At 57.9% G+C, this 20073-nt stretch overlaps 1 protein-coding gene across 4 annotated transcripts; it reads left to right on the top strand.

The window, feature by feature from the left end:
• The first annotated feature begins 84 nt into the window (after nt 1-84).
• Nucleotides 85-19461, top strand: FBXO41 (F-box protein 41). Of its 4 annotated transcripts, none has more exons than XM_049792741.1 (13): nt 85-665; nt 3085-4014; nt 6625-6907; nt 7206-7285; nt 7405-7715; nt 7841-8109; nt 8495-8610; nt 8856-9008; nt 11075-11170; nt 12190-12308; nt 12536-12694; nt 13424-13539; nt 14597-19461. In XM_049792741.1, exons 2-13 carry the CDS (start codon nt 3293-3295, stop codon nt 14657-14659), a joined length of 2487 nt encoding a protein of 828 aa, XP_049648698.1. In that variant the 5' UTR covers nt 85-665; nt 3085-3292; the 3' UTR covers nt 14660-19461. The 4 variants fall into 4 exon arrangements, with proteins under 4 accessions (XP_049648698.1, XP_049648705.1, XP_049648714.1 ...); XM_049792748.1 differs by having other exon boundaries at nt 7868-8109; XM_049792757.1 differs by having other exon boundaries at nt 6625-6835.
• The last annotated feature ends 612 nt before the right edge of the window (nt 19462-20073 follow it).

Genomic DNA, 20073 nt, shown 5'->3' on the forward strand with positions numbered 1-20073 from the left:
CAGGCAGAGGGAGCTGTGAAGGAGGAAAGAGGCAGAGAGAAACAGTCCGGGCTCAGGCTGCGAAAGGGAGGAGGAGGAGGAGGAGGAGGAGGAGGAGGAGGAGGAGGCTGCTAGCGCTCGCCCTCCCTCTTCCATCCCTCCATCCCTCCATCCCTCCCTCCCTCGCCCCTGCCTTCACCATGCACAGCCCCCCCTGAACCCAGCAGCACCCCGGGGACCCTCCGTCCCCAGGGTGCCCAGCACCCCTCGTCCTCCCGCTACCCCGCCGGGGGCCTTCGGCCTCTGTTCCCTTCTTCCTCCTCCTCCTCCTCCTCCTCCCGCAGCCACCACCCTCCCTCCATCCCCAGGGCCTGGCTGGCATGGAGGTACTGGCCGCAGGGAGCAGGATGCTTCCCGCAGCTCCTGCCTCCTCCCTGGGCTGCATCCCTCTTGCCGGGCATCCCTCATCCCTGACAAAGCCCTGAGCAGCTCAGCAGCCGCCTCCTTTGTGCACCAGAGCGGGTGTGCGTGCTTCATCGTCATCCCACCACCACCCCCCCCCCAAATCCCACAGCCCCCCAGTTCGCTCCGGTTTCGACGGGGACGGTGGCAGCCGGCGGGGAAGCGGGAAGAGATGCTGCCCTCGCCGAAAAAGCCAAGCGCGGGAGGTCGGTGGCGAGAAGCAGGTATGGGGCGAAGCGGGATGATGTGCTGGAAGGTGGTGGCTTGTCCACAGGCTGCTTCTTGCCCAGGGACCCCCCCCCCCGGGGGGGGGGAACATGGGGGGACACAGCGGGGACAAAGCCACCGCGCCAGGAGGTGAGGAGGGACCCTCTGCTCCTTGCTGCAGGTGTTTGGGGGGGGTTAGATGCACCCTGGCTTTTCACGCCCACCTCCCGCAAGCCCCCCACGCCTCATCCCCAGCCACCCTCGCCCACCGCGGTGCCCCCCACCCCGCTGCAACCTCAGCCGGGGAAGGATGGGGACCAGCGGGCACACGGTGCTGGCAGCATCCCCCCACCACCACCCCTCTTCTCCATCCCCCCCTTCCCTCTTCAACCAGGCAGCGGAGCTGCCTGCTGGTAAATTTTTTTTTTTAATTTGGGGTGGGGGGTGGGCAGGAAAAATGTTAAACAATGCGAAGAAAGGATCCATGATGAATCGCAGGTAGCGGCACCAAAGCAACCCAGGGATGGGTTTCGCCCGCTGCTGCAATCTCCCGGCGGCTGGGAGCGTTTCCTGGCTCCGGATGCCTGTGGGCTTTATTAGCGTGGCCGCCGTAGTAATGACTCCGCTAATAATTTCCTTATATCCTGGTTGTTGCTGGAGGGGGGGCGGGAGGGAGGAGAGGTTTTGTGGTCAGGGTAGGACATGCCCAGGACAGGGACCGGGCGATGTGTGCATTTGGACCCGCCTGGGCCGGATTCTGCCTTGGCTTACGGCTGGGAAATAGGGACCGAGGCTGATCGGATACCCCGGGAGATGAGGGCAGGGATCCAGGCCTGAAATATCAGTGGCACGATGCTGTGGCCCCATCCCTACGGCGGAAAAGCGCTTTCTCATCCCATCGGCAGCAACCGAAGTTGCCGGCGGTGCTTTGTGTTCACCGGGTTTTGGCCAGGCTGGTGCCGGTGGTCGCCCAGGCGGGGTTAACGTGCGAGGGTCCATTTTGTAATGACCCCCCCAAACCAAGCAGTTCCAGAAATCCTCCCAGCACATCTTTGGGTTTTTATTATTATTATTTGCATGGATTTCTTGCCTTTACTGATTTTTTTTTCCCCTAAAAAATGGTTTCCCAAACCTCGTGGCCCCGTTGTGCCTTCCGAAGGGGGTGCTGAGCCACGGGGGATGCCGCCCTGGGGACCAGCATGGATGGAGGGTTCGGTGGTTGTTTAGTGCTCGCCAAGGCTGGCGGTTGTGGGGTGCAGAGGGGCTCAGAGGGGTTTTAGGATGGTGGGAAGAGCCCTTTGTGGGATATTGCAGAGCAACGAGCAAGGGATGATCCCACCCATGGGTGCCCCGAGTGCTTTGGGGTGAAAACAGCACAAAAATGCACCTCGATAGGTGCTTGTGCCTCCCAAGCTGGAGGAGACCACGGTGACCTCCTAGGCTGGATTTTTGCTGGCTTATCCCATTTTCACAAGGGTGGGGTTTTCCCCCCAAAAAAAATGTCGTGGAGGGTTTTGTGAGTGGGGGATAAACCAGATCCCTATAGGGACCCTCACTTGCCCGGGTGTGGGAAGCCACCAGGTCCTCTGTATCACCGGGACAGCACAGCATGGGGGTCCCACCGCCCCAGAGGGGATCAGTGATGAGACCCATCGGCTGCGGTGAGGGGCTGGAGACATAACTAACCCTGCTGCAAGGCTGCACGGGCTGATCTAGCAGGACTGGGTCACCCTTTGCTTGGAAGAGGTGGCTCCCAGCACCCTGGCTCCAGCATCAGACACAGGGCCTGGAGACCCCTGGGACTGCAGGGGCTCATTGCATGGTGTGGTTGGGCAAGAAAGCACATGGGTCACCCCTCTGCGGCACGCTCAGGGCAGACAGAGAGAGATTTCCCACCTTCCTGACAGCTGTACTCATCCCAAATGGCTGTGAGCCTTCCCAATGGTTGTGCACCTTCCCGAGGAGCAGGGGACCTTCCCAACGGTTATGGATCTTCCCAAGGGTTGCATACCTTTCCAAGAGTTATGCACCTTTCCAAGGGTTGTGGATCTTCTGAAGGGTTGTAAATCTTCTCAAGGGTTGTGGGTCTTCCCAAGGATTGTGCACCTTCCCCAGGAGCAGGGGACCTTCCCAGTGTTTACGGATTTTCCCAGGGGTTGCATACCTTTTCAAGAGTTATGCACCTTTCCAAGGGCTGTGGATCTTCCAAAGGGTTGTAAATCTTCCCAAGGGTTGTGGGTCTTCCCAAGGGTTGTGCACATTCCCATGGGTTGTGCACCTTCTTGAGCACTGTGCACCCTCCCAAGGGTTGTGCATGAGTGGGAGGAACACGGGAGGGCAGGATGGGGGGTAGAGAAAGGACCAGGAAGAAGGGCCAAGGAGGGACTTCTGGGGATCCATCATCCCTGTATCACTAACCCCCGCCATCTCTTCCAGCGCCCGGCCCCAGCCGATGCTGACATACCCCCCTAGAAGTGCCGGACCCCCAGCTTCCATCCCAGGCCTCTCATCCCGCCATGCCCCAGCGAAGCCACGACCCCACCGCCCGGGGCTCCCCAACCCATCCCACGTGCCACCGGTCCATCCACCCCGCGCCATGAGCGGGGCCGTGCGGTTCCCCTGCGTCGGGGCACGTAGCTGAGGGATGGCCTCGCTGGACCTGCCCTACCGGTGTCCGCGGTGCGGGGAGCACAAGCGGTTCCGCAGCCTCTCCTCGCTGCGGGCGCACCTGGAGTACAACCACACTTATGAGACCCTCTACGTCCTCTCCAAGACCAACAGCATCTGCGATGCCGCCGTCTTCCCCCTGGCCGCAGACGGGGCTCTGCTGACGCCGGCCGCCCGGCGGGACTACTTTGAGAGCACCTCCTTCCAAGGCAAGGACCAGCGCTTCTCCTGCGACCTCGTCCCCGCCGAGGACCTGGAGCCGGCCCCGTCCTCCTCCCCCTCGCCCCGCTATGTCCACGAGATCGAGATCCCGCTGACGGAGATCTTCACCCGGGGAAAAGCCGTGGCGCCGGCCCCCGCGCCACCGGCCGCTATGGACGCTGCCTACGAGGAAGGCTTGGCCCGCCTGAAGATCCGCGCCTTTGAGAAGCTGGAAGTGGACAAGCGGCTGGAGAAGCTGACGGAGGAGGTGGAGCAGAAGATCGCCTCGCAGGTGGGCCGGCTCCAGGTGGAGCTGGACCGTAAGAGCTCGGAGCTGGAGAAGGCCAAGCAGGAGAGCCTGCGGCTCAGCCGGGAGAAGCAGGAGCTGGAGGACCGGGCATCCGAACTGTCCCGCCAGGTAGACGTCAGCGTGGAGATGCTGGCCTCCCTCAAGCAGGACCTGGTGCAGAAGGAGCAGGAACTCACCCGCAAGCAACAGTGAGTCCTTCGTCCCCTCTCCCAGCTGCTGGGTGGGGGGAAATCGGTCCCTGGTGGTGAGCCCTGAGGAGCCCAACACCATCACCAAACCCTTAGACCAAGTGCTAGGGCACAATCCCCTTGGCAATCCCCATTAGCATCATCTCTCATCGGGTTTTTGCATCTTCTCCCACGTGGGCAGTGTCCACGTAGACCTGAGCCTCTCCATGTCTGTGACCAAGCTGAGTCACATCATGTCGGACCTTGTCCCAGAGCCACCGGTGCCCCCAGGACATGGCCAGGCTGGGGATGCCCAAGGCCATCCTGCTGTCCTACCAAGGAGCATGGTGGTGGCCATGTTGCTGCAGCCCATCTCTAGTACCAAATGGTGTCCTCCCAAAACCAGAGCTGGCTCATCCCCTCTGGATCCACGGCTGGATCATCTGGCTTTATACAATTCCATCGACCTGTCCCACGGTCGTAAACATGAGAGGGGCCACCTTGGCCATGTCTAATTCGGGGGTTTTCTCCCAGAAGGAGGGTAGGATAGCCCAAGCAGTATGACCTCCATTTGCTGTTAGGACCGTGGCACTGTTATCCTCATTTTCCTCCCATGTTTCCCACTCAACATCCCCTTCCCAGCCCAGCGCTACTCCTGAGTTTCCCTCCAGTAAAGCGTTGGGTCATTTTGCCCATCGATGTCGCTCAAGCAAACTAGACCTTGTTCCTCAGGAGTTTCTTAGCAAAGCTGGAGACCACCACAGGGTCCAGAAAGACAGTGAGGAGAAGGTTAGTGGGGGACAGTCATGGTTGTGCTGGGCTGGGAGCACTGGTGGGATCCCTCAAGGACTTGTCTTGATCCCCACCATCGTCAGCATGTTCATTAATGACTTTGACTCCAAAATAATGCCTGCAGCTCAGAAACAAGGTTCACAGGATTTGCTGGTGATGGGGATGGTCCTGGGGTGAGGAATGGGGATGGTGCTGGGGCTGGATAAGGGCAACACCTCCAGGTTTGGATGCGCGTGCATGGGACAGGCCATGGGGAGGTTGGGGGGCTGCCATCAGCTGCCTCGTGGGTGTTGTCCAGGGGCATCTTGGGAGGGGGTGGCAGGATGAGGGCCACCAGAGTGGACAAGTCTGGAGCAGGGCCTGGAGACATGTAAGACAGGGTGGATGGAGGGTGACCAAGAGGTCAAATGCATCTTGTTTGATCTGTGGTGGAGCCTGGACACCATTACCACCTAAGAACCTGTTTTTATGCCCCAAAACTACCTCCCGGACCTCCCTTTCCTTAGAGAAACTCTCCTGCTCCTTGACTGTCCCCATTGGTCCAAAGTCCTCCAGCCAGAGTGACAAAATCACTTGCCAGGTTGCAGAGAGAGCATGGGAAGAGCTGATGAAAAGAGATGGGGTTTTTTCCTGGATGTAGGGAAACCATCGGAAATCATTTTCATCAGCAAAGCCAGTTTCACCCTTCTCCAAGAAAAAAACATTGCCAGGGACATTTCCCAGCCCTGCCAGCTCCAAAACACCACGAGGCCGTCATCCCCATGGGAGGCTTTTTGCTCCTGGGCTCCGTTTGCTTTGCCAAGGGTGTTTTTTCCACCCGGTCCATGGGAACGAGAGAGATGGAGGTGATAACCATCAGCATCACCTTACACCTGCCATGCCAGAGCCCCATTTGCCTTCCAAATCTCTGGAGGCCCCTCGCCAGGAACCTGCCCAAATCATTACTGGGAAGCATCCAGGCTCACCTTGTAAATAGCAGGTTGCGGGGCAATGAATTGGTAATTAAACAGCAATTAATAACCAGCAACGGAATTATGTCACTAAGGGGCTGTCCCCTCCTTTTCCTTCACTTTCCTGCGTGTGCCTGTGTGTATATGCCGATGTTTTTGGGGAAGCGGATGAGGTTGGCGGGTGTGTGCGTGCCGGGGCACACGCGTGTGCGGGGTGGGATGGGGCCACCTCTGGTCGCTGAGCTGCTGGCACGCTCCACCCTAGAGCTGGCCACATTTTGGGGATGTCAGCTCAGTGCCTCAGCAGGGTGAACCCTGCCCGTCCCCAGGCACCAAGCTCCTGAGTGCCTGCTAATTAAGGTGTTAACGAGGGGAACCAGGGCCCTGCAACCACAGGGCTTGACAGGGTACGGAGCTGAGTGGGGTTTAAGGACTCCAAGCTGCCCTTAAGGTCTTTCCTTTAAGTCTGCCCTGAATGAGGCAGGGTACCACTGCCATCTTCCTCCATCCTCCCTCCGCTCCATCGTCATCCTCCCTCCGCACCATCATCATCCTCCCTCCGCTCCATCTGGCTCAGGGTCCTGACTCCAATCCTGGGAGCGATGTGCATCCCAGCGAAGGTGCTGGGGATGACATCTTCCCCAAAAACAAGGTGGCCACATCCACCCTGCATGCCAGGAGCATCCCCTGGTCCCTGCTCTGCCCCGAACCGTGCCCAGGAGCCGTCTGGGCTGGCACAGACCCAAATCAAGCTGATGATGGAATGGTCCGGATGCACGCTGGCATCCTTGAACCCCCCCCTACCCCAGCTCACGGACAGGGATGGAGGTCCTTAACAGGGACGGGTGAGAAAGTATTGGGGTGTCACCCAACCGGTCCCTCCACGCAGGGAGGTGCTGCAGATCGACCAGTTCCTGAAGGAGACGGCTGCCCGCGAGGCCAACGCCAAGGTCCGCCTTCAGCATTTCATCGAGGAGCTGCTGGACCGGGCGGACCGGGCTGAGAAGCAGCTCCAGATCATCAGCAGCAGCTGTGGCACCACTCCAAATGGCAGCCTGGGACGCTGCGGCACGCCGGGGGCCAAGGCTGCCGGCCGACCGGTACCTCCGCGGGCACAGGCACGGGCACCCCAGAGGCTTCGGGCATGCACCCATGTGGCTTCTCTGATGGCTGTAAGGGGTTGAGCAGGGAGGTGTAGGGACCCCCATCTCCTTCCCGCGGGGAAATGGATAATCCCGGGTGGGGGGGATCCCAAAAAGAAGTTGCTTCTCAGTGGGTCTGTTTTCCCATCGCAAGCGTGGGCAAGGCGCCGGGGAGATGCTGGAGATGCTCTTCTGCATCCCACTTGGGTGTGGCCTCACCCCAAAAAGCGGTTGGTGCTGGGTGGGTTATCAGGGTCATCTCCCTCGGCTGCACCACGAACATTTTGGGTTTCGCCACGTTGGCTCCTCTTGTCCCATCTCCCTGCAGAGAGATCGGCACCCGGGGCCGGGGGTGGCCGTGCATGGTCCTTACGGCGTATCCAACCAGCGTTCCTCCTCCAGCACCGGGTGAGTCCCCCATTCCGTGCTGCCTGTTTGGGATTTTAATGGGACGGTCTTTTTTTTGGCTGGTGGGAAGGGGACACACACCCCAGTGAGCACTGAGGTTGGGCATCCCTGTCCCCCAGGGCCTCGAGCCGTGCGAAAGCCGTGTCGCAGAGCTCAGGCTGCTACGACAGTGACAGCGCAGAGCCATGTCCCACCGATGACACCGCCGACGGGCATCCCTACCCGGCGCGGGACGGCGCCCGGGGATCGGGGCTGCGCCGGCAAGCCATCCAAAACTGGCACCGCCGGCCCTACCGCAACAGCACCGAGGGCGAGGAGGGTGACGTCTCCGACGTGGGCTCCCGCACCACCGAGTCGGAGGCCGAAGGCTGGGAGCCAGAGGCACCCGGATCCTCCGCATCCCGACCCGCCGGCAGCTGCCGGCTGACGGGTGAGACCATGCCGGGTTCTTCTGGTGGGGTGGGAGCATTGGGAAGGCTGGAAGGTGGGGGGACGGGGATGGCTCCTCAGCTCCACGAGGAACATCCCTTCCCTGCCGCCCTCCCTGGCCACCAGTGGCAACCGGTGGCGGGTGTCCCACAGCCAGGACCGAAGGGGCCGGGGGCAAGGTGGGACGGCTGGAGAGGGGCAGCCCGGGCCACTCCAGCGAGGTGATCAGCCCCGAGATCCTCAAGATGCGGGCGGCTCTTTTCTGCATCTTCACCTACCTGGACACCAAGACCCTGCTGCGGGCGGCCGAGGTGTGCAAGGACTGGAAGTTCGTGGCCCGGCACCCGGCCGTGTGGACGCGGGTGCTGCTGGAGAACGCCAGGGTGTCCTCCAAGGTACCAGGGATGGGGACGGCACTGCCTGGGGCGAGACCTTTCTTCCAGAAAGGTGAAGCTGTGCAAGCGTGTTGCTTGTGTTGGTTGGCGTGCCATTGCGGTCATGGGAACGTGGGTGCACGCAGCTGTGTGCTTGCACCAGCGGCTGGATGCGTTGCACGTTCACGCTTGTGGGCGTGAGCTCACATGTGCACATGTTTTCACGTGCTTCTGCGGTCACACCCGTGATTCTGTTGCACGCGCTCTTGCGTGACCTCGTATGTGCATTTTCACATATTCACGGCATCTGTGTTTGCACGGATCTGCCCAAAGGCAGCCAAGGATGGGTGGCGTGGGGCATGCTCAGGGTGTACCCCTTGGTGACAGCCACCCCTGTCCCCCCCAGTTCCTGGCCATGCTGTCTCAGTGGTGCACCCAGATGCACTCCCTCACCCTCCAAAACCTCAAGCCACGCCAGCGAGGGAAGAAGGAGAGCAAGGAGGACTACATGAAGAGCACGCGGTGAGTCCCCGCATCCTGGGCACCCTCTTCCCACAGCCAGAGCCGCTGGTCCTCAGGGATGGTGATGCTCCATGAGCCCCAACATCCCGTTTCCACTGACATCAGTTCATCACACACCGGCTCCTGCTGTGGGTTTTGGGCATCCTGGAGCCACGGATGCCCACGGAACGTGTCACCCTCCTGGGGTGGCCACGGGGAGTGTGAGCATGGGCACCAGTGCCTGACCCTGCCTCCATCCCTGGCAGGGGCTGCCTGGAAGCCGGGCTGGAGTCCCTGTTGAAGGCGACGGGCAGCAACCTGCTCATCCTCCGCATCTCACACTGCCCCAACGTGCTGACAGACCGCTCGCTTTGGCTGGCCAGCTGCTACTGCCGGGCTCTGCAGGCTGTCACGTACCGGTAAGGATGGCCACTGGCATCCCCCCTTGCCCACGGGGACCGTGTGGTTCCCTGGCTGGGAGAAGGCTGGGAACATCCATGGAATATGCTGGGACTCCCCTGATGCCCATCTCCATTCCCTGTCAGAACGCAGCCCACCTGGCCAGGTGTGAAGGACCGACCTTTCCATTCCCCAGCCTAGCGGCAGCCCCAGTATCCAGTGTCCCCAGTGCAAGCTGTCCTTGCAACTCTCATCCTCTTCTGGCACGTTCCCATGCAGATGTTTCCATTCCAGCTCCATTCCCATTATCCTGTTACCAATCTCACTGCAGCTGGAGTTGTGACCGGGGTCTTGGTATGGGGACACTGCTTTATGTTAGAGAAGGGTGAAGAAGAGGTGCACCAACACCAGGGCCCAGTGAGGTCCCACCTGACCATCACCCCCTGACGAAGGCTTCTAACAGGGAGAAGAGACCTCAGGGTCCCTCTGTCCCAGGAGGGAGGAGCAGCTCTGCCACGGGATTGCTAAGACCCAACTTAGAGACCTTGCCCAAGATCAAGAACAGAAGGCCCATGAGGGTGTAGGTCCTGGAGGAGGTCACAGGTCCTGGAGGAGATCACTGACTGCTCCTTGCCCTTGGCCACCTTCCAAAGAGGCTCTGCCTCCTGTGGAGACAGGATTTACCTTTCCTAAACACTCAAAGAGGTTGATCCTTGCTCCACTGCATCCTGCAGGCAACCGCTTAAGCCTTGGTATCCAGTTCACCTGCAGCCGATGGGTGTCCTCATCCAGCCCAGGATGGAGAACCCTTCAGGTGGGAAAGCACACCCAGCTGGCTCACTTTGGCCCAAGTGAGCTCAGACATGGCTCTGATCTGGGGATCCCACACCATGAGGCAGCCCAGTGCTGCTGAGTTTAACCCAAAGACTCCTCCATCAGCCCTTCCAAGGGCATTAGAGCAAGCCCAAGTACTCCTGGCACGTTGCTAACCTGTGACTCTGACTCATGCTCTAATTAACCCGCCACACTCGCAAGGGCCTCTTGGCAGGCTTCTTCAGTGGAGATGTGTGACACGCTCAAGATAACACCCATCACTTATTTTTAGGCTTGCCTGAAGTTTCAAAGTAGGTCATTTAGAGTTAGGAGGTGCAGCCTTGGTCTTCAGGAGGCAGCCTGGTGTGGTGAAACGGCCAGGGGCCTGTGTTTGGGCTGGTGGTATCAGGATGACGCTCTCTGACATCTCTCCTCCGTTGACTTGGTGCTGGGAGCCGACAGCATCAGCAAAAGCTCGTCCGAGCCGGTGGCACAAATGCCGGGTGGGCAGGCAGCGTGGCTGCGCCTGGTCGGTGCCATGACTCGTGGTAGACCTACACCTCCACTGTGCCCCTGCACAACTCCAGCAGCACCCTGTGAAGTCTGTTTTGATACCTCCAGAAACACCAAGGAGGAGCCCACAGCAAACCTCTGCAGCGACATTTGGCCAACAGCCGCCTACAGATGTGGTGGCACAACCGCGGAGCTGGTGCAGAGGCTGTGGAGCAACCACTGCCCGTGGCTGGAAGTTAGCGCCCATCCGCTGAAACGTCCTTACCACCTCCTGGAACATCCAGGCTGGCCACGTGGCAAGTGAAACCAACCCAATGGGATCTGCAGGGATGTTATATTTTTTTCTGCAAGGGTACCCAGCCTGGCAGTCTCAATTCAATCACTTGCCACCTTTGCATCTGGAAGACTTTTACCGTCACCTTCAACCTCACCTTCAACCTCACCTTCAACCACCAACCACACCTTCAGCCTTTACCTTCAGCCTTACTTCATCTTCAATCTCACCTTCAGCTTCACCTTCTTCCATTTTTCTTGGTGTTGCACATCCATAGGCACAATTCCAGATAGAAATGCCTTTGGCCTTCCTGCATGGGTTGGTGTTGGGACTGTCTGGTTCATGGGCAGATCACGGGTTATAAATAATGACCAGATTTGTACCTCCAGGTGCAGAGAGATGTAGCAGCATGGAGGCTGCAGACACGGCCCCTGAGGCAGCATCACTGCCGGTGGGGGCCACCACGTGTCCTCTGTGCTGTTCCAGGAGCTCTACGGACCCCGTGGGTCATGAAGTCATCTGGGCCCTTGGAGCGGGTTGCAGGGACATCATCTCCCTCCAGGTTGCACCTTTGCACCCGTGGTAAGAGTCATGCTAGGAGGAGGCCAGGCTGAGTGTGAGGGGCATCGCTGGGCTGGAAAGAAATTGGGTGCCAGATCCATATTTTCTTGGGGGAAGGGGGGTCCTCCTGGCATGAGCAGCAATCCTGCAGGCCAGTTTGGGGGACCGGGAGCTCAGCCCCATCCCTCCCTGTGAAGGCTGGGAGCTGTTGGGTGTAGGCACCTCCCCGCTGAGCTGGGAGAGTTTCCAGGGAGGCTGCTAACACCAGAGATGAAAGGAGAGCTGTGATGGATCTGGTAGGCAACGGTGAACATCAAACGCTTGTCTGAGATCCTCACTGCTCATATAACAGCAGCCCTGAAAGGCCTGGATGTTTTTAAAAGGGTGTCAAGTCGCTGCTTAGGGAGAGGATTGTAGTTGCTCTCACTTTGGAAAAGCATTTTGGGGGCATGAAGATGCTGGCGGTTCCCCACCCTGCAGCATGAGTGCTCAGGAGGGCACAGAGCAGGTCACTTGCCCCCTCACCTCCGTGCCATGGGGCTGCCTCCTGGGCGGTTCTTCTTGTCCTGGAAGGTTTGTTCCAATGTCATGTCCCCTGTTAGCCTGGATTGAGGTGTACAGAGGGAGATGTCTCTTAGCAGGAGAAGCTGGATGTCAAGTCCCTGATGGTTTGTTTCTTCCCTGGGGGAAACACCACATGGCATGTAGACTTCTCCTACCTGAACTAGAGGTCCAGGCTCCTGCTACTGGTTCCATCATTGCAAGCAACGGAGTTCAGGGCCTGATTCAGATCTCCAGAGGGTTTGGGGCAGAGGGACTCCATTGAGTGCATGGACTTGCCCTGTCCCAGTTGCAACACAACCCAAGGTGGTTGCTCAGATGGAGACATCTGCTCTGGAGACACCTCCTTCCAGTGTGGCAACCCCTGCTTTGGTGGGGTGGGAGAGGTTCCATCCCCAACGCCACTCGAGGGAGCACTTGTGGTGGGGGTCGAGGTTTTCTGCCAGCCCTCCCCAGCTCTTTTTTCTTCATCTCCCCAGCCAGCAGCCGACGCGTTTCAGCAACCGCTGCCTTCAGATGATCGGACGGTGCTGGCCGCACCTGCGGGCACTGGGCATCGGAGGGGCAGGCTGCGGCGTCCAGGGACTGGCGTCCTTAGGTAGGCAGCTCTCCTCTGATGGGACAAGAAGAAGGAGACCTTGCTGGAGGCAGGGTATACCCCTAGGAGATGCCCCATGGGGATCTCAATGGAGAAGCCCACCTCAAAGACCATGGGTGCACTCTGCCCCTCCTTGTTGCCACCCATCCCTCCTACCACCCCGTTCCCTTCGGCTGTCCTCATCCCTTCCCTGTGGGGTGCTGACGGTGGGTGTTCTGCCCCTCCAGCCCGAAACTGCATGCGGCTTCAGGTCCTGGAGCTGGACCACGTGGCAGAGATCAACCAGGAGGTCGCGGCGGAGATGTGTCGAGAGGGGCTGAAGGGGCTGGAGATGCTAGTGCTGACCTCCACGCCAGTCACCCCCAAAGCCCTGCTGCACTTCAACAGTGAGTAGCAATGCTGGGGGAGTGCATAGCATCATCCATTGACCAAAAGACCACTAGATACCCAGATCCATGAACCAGACCCTGCCTTCCAGCCCCACTCGCAGGAACCCACTGCCAACACTGGAAGGTGCTGGGAGATCCATGGTGGAAGTTTTCTAAAAGGGGATCCAACAGGCCCCTGCCAAGGATGCGTTAAGAGCTGGTCTTGTCTTGGGCCACAGGAAGGATGGAGACATTCTCTCTGTGCTCCCCTCACTGTAGTTGAGGCCTCAATGTCTGTGGCACACCTGAGGTTCACCCTCAGGTGTATCTGAGTTTGGAGTCAAGCCATTTACTGAAGACATTTGCCGGGATGGGAGCTCTAGGGGGAAAGAGATCTGCAGCCGGCAGGAGGGTCTGTTTGACGTGCGGTTCCTGGTGGTCATGGTACACGTGACTGTGGTTGGACTTGATGGGAACCCACCCCTCTGGGTGGAAGAGTAAGGGTCTCCCAAGGAAGCGGTAGGACTGCTGATTTGGGATAGGACAATCAGAGACCATCTCGTAGACCACCGTCCTCCCTACAGAGGTCTTGGTCACCAAAAGCGGGTCTCATCCACCTTCAGGGTGAGGTTTCCTATATGCACAAGGCCTTGAAGAGCACTGGGTGGGTTTTAGGGTCCATCCTGGCTGCGGGGAGGCTGTCTCCCCACCAGGTATGGCGAGGTCAGGCAGTATCTCTTCCCCCAGGTGTGTGTCGGAACCTGAAGTCCATTGTCGTGCAGGTGGGCATTGTGGACTACTTCAAAGAGCCCCACAGCCCTGAAGCCAAGAAGATGTTTGAAGAAATGGTGAACAAACTCCAGGTAAAGGATGCCATTCCCAGGTCACCCATGCGTCACCAGTCTCATGTCCCCATGGGGTCTGAGGGCAAATTCTTGCCCACCACTGAAGTTCTGCAGTAGACAACATTATAGCTCAATGGGGACATCCTGAAGGCTCGCTGTCCTTTAGACACACATGTCCCAAAGGCTGAAACAAGATTTAACATGCTGTCATTCCTTCCCATTGCTTTAACCAGGACTGCTTCTCTGTAGGTCTCTTCCCCAGGGACAGAAAAGGGCTATTGCCTCCTTTGCAGGGCCACTTACTTGCTGAACACCGCAAAGTGATTTGAAACCCACCCATGAAAGCAGAAATACGGTTAATTTTATTTAGGCTGAGTTGCAGACCTCGCTCAGTTTGTGATGCTCAGCAGGGCTTGCGCTATCCTTGATCTGTTCAGGGTCTCCAAGGCAGACATCTCCATCCGTGTCCAAGGGGAAAATAGGTGCCTCCGTTTCACCTTGACTCATCCTGCAGCAGGTTGGGCTCCCATGGGGGTATAAGGCAAAAATCCCATGAGATGCAAAGCAGGACCTGGGGACGGAAGCCCACCACCGCAGTCAGATGGGGTCAGATGGCTCATGCGATTCCTACTCCGCTGCCAAGCCCTGGTATGGGAAAAACGGTGGGCAGCGAGACAGACCGACGTCCACCCCCAGGGTGGGGGGTCACTTTCAGAGAAGAGCCATTTCAGAAGGGCTTTCCTTGCGTGGCCGCCCACCGCCCTGCTTTGCAAATCCCAAGTGCCCCTGCACGTTGATGTCGTCCGCCCCGAACTACTACTGTCCTCTGGAAACAGCGTTTTTAGCCAAGCAGAAACCAAATCCAGAGCTAGCTTCAAGGGCATGAGATTAAGAGGCATTGAGCCAGTCCTGCAAGGAAGCCAAATCCCCGTGGGATGCGGTGGTGGGGATGGGACCCGGGTGGACCCCTTCCCATGGTGGGGATTCGAGATGTCCTCTCCTCTCTCTTGCTCACCCTGTGGGGCTGCAAGACTGGCAGGTTGTGCACCGACCGTGCTCTCTGCTCCTCTTCCAGGCCCTGAGGAAGAGACCTGGCTTTTCCAAGATTTTACACATCAAAGTGGAAGGAGGCTGTTAGACCTTCAGGGAACCACAAAGCACATTCCCTCCTCTGCCCAGCGGAGCCAGAGGCCCTGTGAAACCAAACCTACCGTCCGCCGCTCATCCGTTGCCGGACCCGGAGCACGGAGATGCCGGCCCATGCACAAAAAAACCAAACTTTTGCAGGCCTTAGTGACTGGCGGCCGGCGCTCATCCCCGGGGCCAGCTCACGGGCGAGAAGGTGCTACTTAAGGAAATTTTTTGGCTGCCCAAAGAGGCAGGGCTACACTCTTTCCCGGGAGGGAAGATGGCTTTGAAACACCCGCGGCTGCTCGTTGCCAAGGATCCTTGTTTGGGGAATGTCTTTTTCTTCAAACTCTCTTTCTGGGAGTTTTTTTGCCTGTTTGATGGTGTGGGAGATGAGGATGGCTCAGCCCATCCCTGTGGGCTCTTTGCAGAGCGCTGGGCTCGGCGCCACCGCGTCACGGCTGGACCATCCCCGTCCTCTCCATGGGCTGGTGAAGGTGGGGTGGGAAGGGGTCATTCCTCCAGAGAAAATGGTGCCCAGCATTCCTGCAGGGTTTCTGCTTGTTTTGATTTCATTTGTTTAACAGAGGGGCACCCAAACCTGGGCAAATACTGCCCAGAAACCAGCAGCCACGACAGCACAAGCCCAGACGGCAGAGCTGCATCTCGGGGGCTGCAGGAGCCAGAGGACACCAGGAGAGATGGTCGCTCTTCCAGAGGTTTCCAGCCTCACCTCCTCTCCACCCAAACCTTCCTGCCAAGGCAATAAACCATCTCCACAATCCTCGTCCACCAGGAAACACGGGTCATACTTCTGTCCCCACCAACATCCACCACCTGCTCAGGCTTCCTCCGGAACGAGTTGTCCCATGCGGAAAGAGGGACTGGCATGGGACACCCACGTTTGCCATCTCATCACCTTCCCGAGCAGCCTGAAGGAGAAACCCTGGCCAAATCGTCCTGAAATCCAAAGCTGCTGGTGAAAGCACCAACCCAACCGCCCTGGTAGATCCCTTATCTATGGCCAAGGCTGTTTTCTTAATTCTGCTTTTTTCTTCTGGCTGTCTTCTGCCTGCAAGGACATCCTCGCCCCCAAAATACCCTTCTTTTTTTCCAAAGGAAAAGGCTTTTGAAAGGCATCCGAGAGGGTCAGGCATCTCCATCTTCCACCCTGGGGAGAAGGTCCCGGGAGGTGCCCACGCCATGGGGGACACCCATCACAGCACTGCCAGCAGCAGGGACACACCGGCCTTAACCACAGCCCCCTGCCACCCCGAGCCCCGACCAGGCGTGCTTGGACCCAACATGCTGAGCCGAGAGGAGCCGACCGAGAAAAGCAGATTTTGGGGGGGTTTGTCCTCTTCTCTGGACCATCGTTGGAGGTTTCGGTGCCTGTTGGCCAGCATGGCTGCGAGGAGATGGTCCTTCCCAGGGTATCTTCCCTTCCTCCAGCCCTCCCGGGGTGATGGGCTGCCCTGGAGCATCCCCCCAGGAGGGAGAAGGCTGCAGACCCATCCCAGTACCACCTTCCTCATCTACGGCACGAGAGCTGCAGACCTCAGCCAGGCCCTCCTACCATGCCAACAACCCATGGGGACCCCGACAGAAAATCGAATCGATTCCAAACTGCTGAAGCTGCTCGTGGGCTGGAGGCAGCTGCTGGGTCTCCAAACCCAGAAAGCACCTCAGGAGACCATTTCATCCACCCTTCGTCCCATCTACGCTGTCACCTCTGAAACAGGGTAGGGTTTTTTTGGCCATAACCCCCCATCTGAAGCACCTCTGTTCCCCCACTGACTGCAGCTTTCCAGGAGAAGGCTGTTCCCTGTGTGCACAAAATGCGGGAGCCCAAAAAAATGCCTGCGAGAAACTATCGCGTCCCACCATGACCCCATGGGCAGCATTGGAAAAACTCCCCGGCACCGGGAAGGAGCTCCCCACCGTGCCTGCCGTGGGTTTACCTCCACCCCGGGGAGGCTGGGACACGCATAATCCAGGGGCAAGAGGAGCAAGGGATGCCCCGACCAGCAAAAAATACCACCCAGCAAAGCTACAACCCCCCGGGGACCACCCGGCGTCCATCCCACAAGCGTGGTCCCAGCGGAGATGTCACCATTCAAAACAACGCAGAGACTTGCAAAATTCCCTTTAAAAAAAAAACAAAGTAAGTATTTATTTCTATAAAGAAAAGAAGGAGAAAAAAAAAAGATTTTAAAGGAAAATTATATACTCAGCATGTTTATACACTCTATGCTTAAAGACTATCGTGTTGGAGAGTTGTGTCTGAAGACTGAAGGTGGCTGCTCTGGGTTTGCTGCTAGCCCGTCTCCAGCCCCTCGCCCGGCTCCTCCGGGCCATGGGGAAAGCGAGGACGGGGTGATGGAAAGCAAGGGGAGGTGTCGAGGACTTTTGGAGAAACCTTCTGTGCTCGCCAGCAAGGCCGGAGCGGCTGCCGGTGCCATCGGTGGCCGTGTCTGCTGGTGGCCGTGGGTGTGCGGCGTCCCTGTCCCCCTGCTGCCGCGAGGGTTTTGTAAGTCACAGCAGGACAACCTCACCCGAATTTGGTGCTTCGGTGCATCGCCCAGATCAGACCAAACCATCCACCTCCCCTTGGGGCATTCCCAAAAAGTCCAACTTCTGGCTTAGCAGAGCCACGTTTTTACAAAAAAAATCCTGCGATGAGACAAGACCTTGAGCGGGTTCAAAGATTAGAAGATGGAAAGTGGGTTTTTTCCCATTTTGCCTGGGCTTGGATGCGTCTCTTCCTCCTCCTCCTCCTCGGCTGGGGATGAAGGTGGCTGGCACAGTGAGACAGGCTTGGTGGTAATGAGAGCCCTGCGTCTCCCTGGCCCTCCCGGTGGCTCCTAATTGCCCAGGTTGTTAACAGCAACGAGCTCATTAAGGGCTGTGTATTTCTTCCACTGAAATGTCATATTGATGGTTTCCCTGCTGCTTTTCCTCCCCATCCCGCCGGCACATGGCCCCGTTGGCTCCCCCACAAACCCCCATCCCTACAGGATGCTGGAGGAATGCTGCCCATGGCCGTAGGATTCACCGCATCGGCCATGGGGTTTCAACCCCATTTCCTCTGGAAACAATGGAGATGTGCAGAAATACCAAATCCCCTGGGAATGCCTTGAAATCATGCAGGGTATTTGGGTGCTGGTAGGGAAGGGACTGCCGCAGTGTGAGCTCAACCCCATACTAGACCCTAGAGAAGCCCCAGAGGGGTTCCGCGATGACAATCCTCATCAAAAGCCAGGGCGAGCAGCTTTCCCTTGGGGTCACGGTGACGGCCAAATCTGGCAGGGGTTGGATGGATGGTGCTGCCAGTTCCTGCCAGACCCGGTTCCCGTGGGACCACTTTTGGGGAGATTTATTCCTTTGCTAGCGAGTTTGCCCAAAGTTTTCCCATGCTCGCAGCATTCCTCTTCACTTGAATTTGGGTGCCAGTCAGGGATCTCAAGGGGAACACCACCAGCAAAGCCAGCTTGGGGGGCCAAATTTATCCCAAATCCGTGTTTTTCTGTCTCCTTCGTGTGTTGGATTTTGCTCATCATCCATCGCTCCGAGCCCCCAGGAGCTGGGGATGCTCCAGGGACCGGCTGCCTCCTCCTGCCTTCATCCCTGCGCCCCCAGCTTGGGGGGGGGCCCAGGGGTGTAAGGTCTCGAGGAAAATGGGAACCCCCAGGTTGGCTCTGTCCAAGGAGGTTTTTAAACCTCTTTATCAAGCAAAGGCGGCAAGAAAAAAAATATCCCACCTCTCGCCGTGTGTCACGGCCCCCACTGCCACCCAAGGCACAGCCACGGCTGGGTCTCGGACGGTTTGTTTGGATCCTCCAAAAGACTCCAAATTTGGTTAAAACAGAACAAAAAAAACACATGAAAAGTGGTGATAAAGGCTCTTAAAGCAGTTGAACATCATTTGCTCTCAGCTCTTGGAGGAGCCCACCCCAGGAGCTGGCACATCACTTCAGCCTCTCATTTTGGGTTGAAAACTTGCAGGTTCGGGTGGAGCGAAAGCATTTGGGAATCAGTGCCAAATGACAAAATGCTTTAAAAAAAAAAAAACAAAAAAAAACAGGTAGCAGGGAGATTTTAGCAACCAGAGATAGTTTGTTGTGACCAAAGCATCGCAGGGTGTTGTTCCAAGGTGAGCGGTGGCGATGCACAACCTTCCTCCATCGGAGGGAGGCAAATTAATCCCCATGGCGGGCGAAAAGGTCCCTCCTGCCCCGAGAAAAAGCTGCTGCACATCCTTCCCTGGTGCGCAGCAGCAAGGAGAGGTAGGAAAACTGCCCAAAAACAGGAAAAATGGGATTTTCTGATCCAGCCTCAGGATTAAGTCCCATGGAGGGGAGGGGGGAGATGAGGCAAGCTGGGGCCGGGGACAAGCGAGTGCAATGGTGCGGGCGGGCAGGATGCCTTTTGGGAAGCGAGCGTGGTAACGCACATTTGCTTAGAGATAATCAGAGGACGCGCTCCCCGTGGGGAGAGAAATATAGAGATATATATATACAGGAATTGCAATCGTTTCCCTAAAGCACTTCATGGCGGCGTTTGCTCCGGCGCAAGCTCAGCCCCGGTGAGCAATTTCCAAGGGGCCCTGTACAGTGACCTCCCCCCTCCTGAAAGGTAGCGAGTTTGCCTCCTAAGTTATTTTTTTAAATCTATATAAATTTAGGTCTATTTTAGTCTTTCGCAGCGATGTGCGAGTGTCTGGAGAACCAAACATCCTTTTTCCCCCCTCCAGCCCTGCGGTCCCTTGATGCTAAACCAGGTCCTCGATGCTAAATCTGCCGGAGGATGCTGCCCTGGAGGAGGGGGGAGCAGCAGGGATGGGGCTACAGCAAAGATTGGGGTGCAGCCAGAGATGGGGAGGGATTGGGGTGGGGGGGTCCGGGTGGTTTTGTCGGCAGCAGGGTCCAACGGCAGCCAGGGAGAGCGGGCAAGGCAGCGGCTGCTGCCCGTCGGCCGTGGGAGACCGTGTTTTTAGCACTTTGGTTGGTACTATCACCTGTAGACGCACTTTGATGTTGTTGCTTTGAAACTTTGCCGAGTGTAAACAATGTGTATTTAAAGAATTACAAAAAAAAAAAAAAGTGTGTAAAGAGCTATTTTATGATTCAGTGTTGAATAAAGACTCTTGAGATTGAGGTGGGGTTTTCGGTCTCCCAGGGGCCACACTGAACAGAGGCTAGTGCTAGCCAGCTCCAGTACCAAACCAGTGGGACCAGTTGCTGTTTGGAGCTTTACTGGAAGCATCCCTCCTCCTACCTCCCACTCCCTGAGGACACAGGGATTGTGGGGGCCACAGTCTCCATTGATCCAGCCCCATGGGGCACAGGGACAAAGTGGGGCAGCATGGGGGGGAGCAGCTTCCCCCAGGTCTGGTGAGGCAGCCCTGGGCACAGGGAGATGGGA

Source organism: Accipiter gentilis, chromosome 3 (genome assembly GCF_929443795.1).
Source record: "Accipiter gentilis chromosome 3, bAccGen1.1, whole genome shotgun sequence".
In the NCBI taxonomy this organism is placed as follows: Eukaryota; Metazoa; Chordata; class Aves; order Accipitriformes; family Accipitridae; genus Astur; species Astur gentilis.

Coding starts and splice junctions, on each gene's coding strand:
- FBXO41 (XM_049792741.1), top strand. CDS start 3,293: ATGGCCTCGCTGGACCTGCCCTACCGGTGTCCGCGGTGCGGGGAGCAC. Junction 8,611..8,855: donor GACTACATGAAGAGCACGCG/GTGAGTCCCCGC, acceptor CATCCCTGGCAG/GGGCTGCCTGGAAGCCGGGC. Junction 11,171..12,189: donor GTTGCACCTTTGCACCCGTG/GTAAGAGTCATG, acceptor TCATCTCCCCAG/CCAGCAGCCGACGCGTTTCA.